This window comes from Lepus europaeus, chromosome 14 (assembly GCF_033115175.1).
Source record: "Lepus europaeus isolate LE1 chromosome 14, mLepTim1.pri, whole genome shotgun sequence".
NCBI classification, from domain to species: Eukaryota; Metazoa; Chordata; class Mammalia; order Lagomorpha; family Leporidae; genus Lepus; species Lepus europaeus.
In genome coordinates, this window is record NC_084840.1 from 39,799,072 (window position 1) to 39,806,210 (window position 7,139).

The window sequence follows — 7,139 nt, forward strand, 5'->3', positions numbered from 1 at the left end:
ATTCTCTCATTCTCATTGGAGAAATAGTTGATTCCGGGGCTAGAGCAGGGAAAATACAAGATGAGCCTGAAAGGATCCTAGGAGGACAGAAACGAAGGATGTGGCCACAAACAAAGGAAAAGGATGAGATGAAAGAGCACAGGAGCCAGCTGTAGAGAATTCTCTTCCAAAGCAAGGCTGCAACAGTGTCAGCAGCAAGAGAAGTTGGCAGTAATACTGATTTATACTCCAAAGACTGAGACAAATAGTGGACCCAGGAAATTTATGGTGAGGAAAGGAGTAAAAGGAGACCACTAACAAAAGTTAAAAATATTACAAAGCTTCATCATAATTCAAACAATATAGTATCAGTATCTAAGTTACAGACTTACAACTGTGTAGTCCAGAAATAAAATCAAATCATACTGGAATACAGTAAGTGATGGATACGTGTGTCATTTCCAATCAGTGAGCATGAGGAATGGATTGCTCAATAAATAGTGCTGAGACAGATCAGTCATTAGACATCCAGGTGGAATATTAAAGGTGAAATTCTAATTCATAACACATGCCAATAAATATCAGAGTGTCAAGTATTTATGTGTAAAAATTAGATCATATTAGGATTAGAAAGTGGGACAATGTTTTAATAATGTTATCATGGGAAAGGCCTAACTATGTTACTATCATGCCTTGAAACTTTTATAACAATTCTAAAAAAGTATCCTTTCAAAATGCTGTTATATATGGGAAAACACATTACCATAAAATTAAGCCACTGTGATCAGTTTTTAAAAATTCTTATTGAAGATCAAAGGTTAATTTTTCTTAATCTAACAGAAAATCATAGAAATGAATAAGATAAAGACTTTTGGCTCAACAATTTCAACTCTTGTAAAATTATTCTAAGATCAGTATAAGCCACAGCCACACAACAGAAGATATTGATTGCATCATTGTCTATAGCAATGAATATTTGTTTATTATTATAGTCATGGTTAGGTATATTATGGTACATTGATGTGACAGATTTATACAGCTATCTAAATGATAATCATGAGAACGCATGCATATGCAGCCATTGGAAAATATCTCTAATTCTAAATGATCACAAAATATTTTATCTATAAAGTTTGCTAATTTATAAATATGTACATATAATGCAAAAGGAAAATAACTGCTATATATTAGTAGCTGAAATGATGGGGTCATTTAAGTGTTTGACTATTTCCAAGATAAATAAATATAAATATACACATATTTACATAGATTTATATTTACATGCAGATTATTATGTATGTATAGAAAAATATATGAGGGACTTGAACAATTCATGGGAAAATGGAATTAAATGATAAAATTTTTTTTGGTGCAAACCTTTTTTAAAACTGTGCATAGTTTTTTTATAATGTGCATTTTCCATGAATTTTTCAAAGGGTCTTATATTAGTGAGTCCATATTGATACAAATAAGTAAAAAAATAAACATATAGGGAAGACACAGTTATTCCTGTCCATGTGTAAGAAATGACATAGAAGGTCACTGTTGGAATGCTACAGTAGTAATTGCTGCAGGCACAATTCAGTGATGGACGCCAAAATTAGTGGGCCAAATTTTCAAGAGAAATGAGGTATTTGCATAGTTTTCAAATTTCCTCCCCTCCCCCTAAAGTTCCTGTATTTCCTCTTGTGATTCATAAATTACCAGTGGAGAGACCTGGCAGACCTTAGCGAAGTGTCCATGGTGAGCATCACCCATAAAAAGATAACCTGACATCATGTGCTACATGGCTTGATGCTTTGAAAAAGTGGCCCAACCACTGTGATAGTCATCCTCCAACTGCAAAACCTCAATCTCATCAAGAGGCAATGCCATCAACTCAAAGTTAAATGGACAGTCTACACATTAACTGACCAGTACTCATTCAAAGACAAGGCCAGACTGAGAAAATGTCATGATCGGAAAAGATCCAAGACATGTAACAACTAAACACAAGGTGCAGTCCTAGACTAGATCCTGAAACTGAAGCAGATCATCAGCGAAACATCTGAGAAAACCCAATCAAAACCTGTCATTTCATTAATACTACTGTTTTAATGTTAATTTTGTAATTTTGATATTTACACTGTGGTGACACATGTGAAGAGACTGCAGGATCACTGTACAACCCTGGTCTCAAATTACATCATAATAAAACTTACAAAAGTCAAGTGGTAGAAACATTTCATAACATGAAAAAAATGTAAAGGTTAAGATATTGAGGCCCAGGAAATCCAAAGATGCAAAACTGAAAAATCCAAAGGGGAAAAACATATGGAAAGATTGCTAGAAGACTTAGTTCTTAGACTGGAAAGCATAACTGAATTTCAAGAAATATTAGCATGGAATGATGCAACTCCAAATGATAAATTACTGCACAGAAATTGGTTTACAAAGAAGGGAAATCATAGTAGCATCAGACTTCTCATCTTGCATTACTGAGAGCTGGGAGGAAGGCCAACAAATCTATAGACTGCTGAGGAAAATGAGGTGGGGCAGCCTAACTCACGACAGTCGTCTCTGCAGTATTTGTTAAGTGTGATACTGCAAGATACTATTATCTATGGATTTTTGCTAAGCAAGAAACCCCTATCTGGCTGATTCAAAATGCTCTAGAAAGGATTATAAAAAGTGTGTGATATTTCTTATATATTTTTTAGGAAAATCCATGTTTGACCTTTATTATACAATGAAAATACTTATAAGTATGATATTTCAACGGACAGGCTGATAGTATTTCAGTTAGCTTTGTAGAAATAGGACTCTTACTAGATATTGGTAGTTGCAAAGCATAGTGAAAAAGACTGAGTTCCTATGGCTTGAAAAACAAGGCAAATAATGGATTAGATACCAGTTTAAGCCAGAAAGATCACCCTCTAAACTCAGTAAACCATGTGATGTGACTGGAGAATGATACAATATTTAAGGACTGCTAGGGTCCAGTTTTTTTTTTTTTAAGATTTTTTAAAAAGGTTTATTTATTTGAAAGAGTTACATAGAGAGAGAGAGAGAGAGACAGACAGACAGACAGAGAGAGAGAGACAGAAAGAGAGTCAGAGATCTTCCATCTGCTAGTTGATTCTCCAAGGGGCTGCAATGGCCAGGACTGGGCCAGGATGAAGCCAGGAGTTTTATCCAGGTCTCCAACCTGGGTGCAGCAGCTCAAACATTTGGGTCATATGCTGCTGCTTTCCCAGGCCACTATCTTGGAGATGGATCAGAAGTAGAGTGGTCAGGACTCAAATGGGTGACCATATGGGATGCTGTAATCATAGGTGGTGGCTTAATCTGCAATCCCACAACTCTTGCTCTTAGGATCTTTATAAAACTTATCATGGAAAATAAAAAATTCTTTGGCTAGGCTACTTGTTGCCATATAATTTCAGGTGTCTATACATAGCAGGAACAGAGTGAGCTCAAATCTATTTAAAGCATAAAATGTTAGGCCATGACATGAAAGCTTATATTTAAGTGTCATACAGTTCTCTAGTACGTGATTGGAAATATTGAAGCCTTGGCCAGTTTTCCTAATTCCCACCTTTTATGTGCTTCCTGGTTAGATGTATAATTCATACATTTTCAAAGAATTCCAAATGTACATTTCTGATTCCCAAAGAATGAATTTGTGATCTCCCAAAACTGTATAACATCTGTCACATCCTTGGGTAAAAGTTTCAGATGCTAACATTTAAGAAAATATTGCCAAAGAAGACAACACATTGCTCTAAATGTTTAAAGTACTCACTTATACATTTCTCAATATTAGCCAGCATATTTTGAATTTTTCTTGAAAACTCCAACCTGTTAGGATCTATGAAGAAATCCGTGTGGCATTCTGAAAGTCTAAGAGAGAAAACAGTGAAAGCACTGTGCAGCAGACTATAGTAAGAAACATAAAATACAGTTACCTGTCATTTTAAAGAAATGAAATCCCAACATTTGCACCAAAATGAATGCAACTGGACATCATTATACTAAGTGAAATAAGCCAGATGCAGAAAGACAAATATCACATTTTCTCCTATTTGTGGAAGTTAATATAGAGTATAAAATTCGTGTGGATGTCATATTGTTTGCTATGTAGTTAACTACCGCTTCACTATGTCATACCATGTACATGACAATATACCCTTCTTTATCCACATTATGGTCAGTAGCATGAATCCCTCACACTGTGATATTAATAATATTTGTTTCCAAGAAAAGTAGTATATATGTGTGTGTATATATATATATATATATATCTGCATATGAAGTGAATGTGGCAAAATGTTAAAAGCTATTCAATTTCAAAGCTCAAAAGACACTTATGAAAATGGAAACAAAAAAGACCAATACTTACTCATCGTATATGTTTCTATTCCCAAACTCAGTTGTGAATTCTGTGTCTATAAGCAGCCATTGAAACAAAGAAAGAATAACAAGTTGATTGATAGTTATAACAGATAAATGACAAAATTTGATGTATGTCAGTGCTTTCCAGACAGCCTAAGAATCAGCTAGCGAGGTCACGGAAAGGTAGGATTCAGACAGTGGATTCCACCCCCAGGGAAGGAAGGCACTCTGTGATGGAGCCAGGAGTAAGCCTTGCTAACACACACACCGGGTACTGCTCCTGCTGCTGGAGGGCCAGGCCCCTCTCAGCAAGAAGCCGTGTGTGTATCGAGATGAAATGAGGGCCAGTGTGAATACTGACATGCGCCACAAATGGTCTGCATGGTCACGCTCACTTTTAGTACCATTTAAAGTGGATGAGAACCACCATCTATGAACTGGTAATACACAAAATGATTGAACTTCTCCCACCTGGTCTTTTCCTGCTCCCTGCAAGGAATCTCGTGTGTCTTACCTGAAAGAATTTCCTCGAGGCCGTAGGTGGAGATTTCTTTCTCGGCTTTCGGGGGCAGCTCTGCAGGTGAATAAGTACCTGGGTCACAGAGGTCTTCATATTCGGACGCTTCAGCTTCCTCAGTCAGCTCAGATTTCTCACTGTGCTGGTCAGACTCAGCAAGGGTCTCTTTCGAGCCTTCTGATGACTCACTCTCCACAAGATTCCTCAAGTGCAGATTTACTTCAAATATTGGTGCGTATATTGTTCTCAAGTTCAAAGTCTAATTGAACAGATATGTAAGTGTGCCAGTGACAGCCAGAACTAGTGGACAATGCAGAACTTCGATTTTAAATGATAAATTATATCTCCAATATAGCTGAATAGCCCTGTATTACCACATAGCTAATGCTTGTATGTGAAAATGAATTCCACGTGAAATAAATGGTATATTATAAATATGCCACTCCCCCCACCCCCATACTACCCCAGGCTAGCTACATGTTAGCCACTTGAGAGGTTATCAAAAATATAACACAAGAGATTTAAGGGCAGGATCCAGGACCTGGGAACATCTAAAAGCTCAACAGGCAATCTTACACTGTACCCAGGTAAAGACTTCAATTAAGAAATACACTTCAGGATCCCAAGATGGCAGATTGGGGAACAACACATTGTACTAGGCTAGGGATAAACAGTGGGGAAAAAAGTGTAGGAAGTGCACTCTCAGGGGGAATTGGAGAGAAAATTGCACCAGAAACCCTATGAGACGCAGAACAACATGAATCTGTGTGGAAGGTGTGGATGCTCAGCATGAACACAAGCCTAACACACGACTGAAATAACCAGAGCAGGAGCAGGTGGCAGCTTGGCAACAGGGGTGAGACCGAACTGCAAGAACCCATGGTGATACAGCCAGAGGAAGAGCATGGCGTGAGTCCAGACTAGCGCTCTGGGGGCTGGCGGTTGACCACGGACCCAGTGGAAGTAGGGGGGAAACTTTTATCTCACCCCAACCTCCCCACAACAGCACCCTCTGCCCAGCTGAGAAAGGATGGGCACTATTTTGGCTTTAGGCAGCAGCTGTGGAAGCCTTAGTATACATGCACAGCAACTGGCTGAGACAGGACACCACCTTCTTGGTAGCACTGGTAGCAGTGGCAGGGAGAGAGCAAGATTTGGCAAGTGGCTCTTGCGTATGCATGTGATCCAGAGATTCCAGCAGAGGGAAAAAACTGCAGACCCCACTGCATGGCTGGGAAGAGTAATTTGTTGGTTACAGGAGACGGTACAGGGTGTAGTTGGGTCTTTCGGTAATCACTGGGTGCAGCTCCATATGCTTGGAGCTCCTTGGTTGCTTGGGTAGGTCATTGCAGCAAGAACCGAGCTCACAGTGAAGACTGTGCAAATCATTTTTGTGGTCCATACAGTGGCACTGATAAGTGTTGAACACACTGGGGGCTAACACCCAGGCATTGCTTAGCCTAGAGAAGGTGTGGGGGTGATCACACCAACAGAGGTAACAACTCCCCTGCTTTTGTTAACAAAACTCAGGCGTTATCCTGGATACTCACCCCACCCTGGAGCACTGATCAGAGCTTCCTGGCTACACCCACCACACACCTCTTGATACTCACTGAAGGTGCAGATATCCCACTAAGCCACAGAGGCATAGCTCAAAGATAAAAGCCATCCAAGAAAAAAAACAACAATTAACTTCACAAATGCCTGAAAACAAACACAAATTCAAGAAGCAGGAATAGGAGACCATGACCTCTCCCATCCCCAACAAAGGAACACAACATTTCAATATTAGAATGTGAAGATGAAGAGATTGATGAAGTGCCAGAAACGGAATTCAAAAAGTTAATTATCGGATTAGACAAAAGCAACTAGGAGCAAATCCAAAGACTAAAGAAAACCATACATGACAGAGGAAAATTTCTCCCATGAAATTGATTTTTTAAAGAGAAATCAAAACAAAATATTAGAAATGAAGAACTTAATAGATCAAGTAAAAAATGCAGTGGGAAGCCTGAACCACAGACTTGCTGAGACAGAAGAAAGAACATTTGAGCCAGAAGAAAATCTGGAAGTCTTTCAGTTAGACCAAAAAAAAAATTATAAAACTTAAAAACAGTGTTGAATATTTATGGGATACTATCAAACAATGCAATATGAAAAGAGAACAGACTACAAGGCCTATTTAGTGAAATAATTACAGAAAACTTTCCTAATTTGGAGAAAGAAAGGGATGTCCAAGCACAGGAAGCACACAGAACTCCTAATGAAA

The 7,139-nt window shown here is 38.4% G+C and overlaps 1 protein-coding gene across 1 annotated transcript in view; it reads right to left on the reverse strand.

Annotated features, from left to right (window-relative positions):
• Window positions 1–5,776, reverse strand: part of LOC133773407 (dynein axonemal heavy chain 14-like) — a 66,838-nt gene extending 61,062 nt beyond the window's left edge. Inside the window, exons 1-4 of the mRNA XM_062210766.1 lie at window positions 5,693–5,776; window positions 4,946–5,129; window positions 4,361–4,406; window positions 3,764–3,861 (exon numbers count right to left, since the gene is read on the reverse strand). Coding sequence (XP_062066750.1) covers window positions 3,764–3,861; window positions 4,361–4,406; window positions 4,946–5,129; window positions 5,693–5,776 — 412 coding nt within the window. The remainder of the gene's footprint in view (window positions 1–3,763; window positions 3,862–4,360; window positions 4,407–4,945; window positions 5,130–5,692) is intronic.
• Between the last annotated feature and the right edge of the window lie 1,363 nt (window positions 5,777–7,139).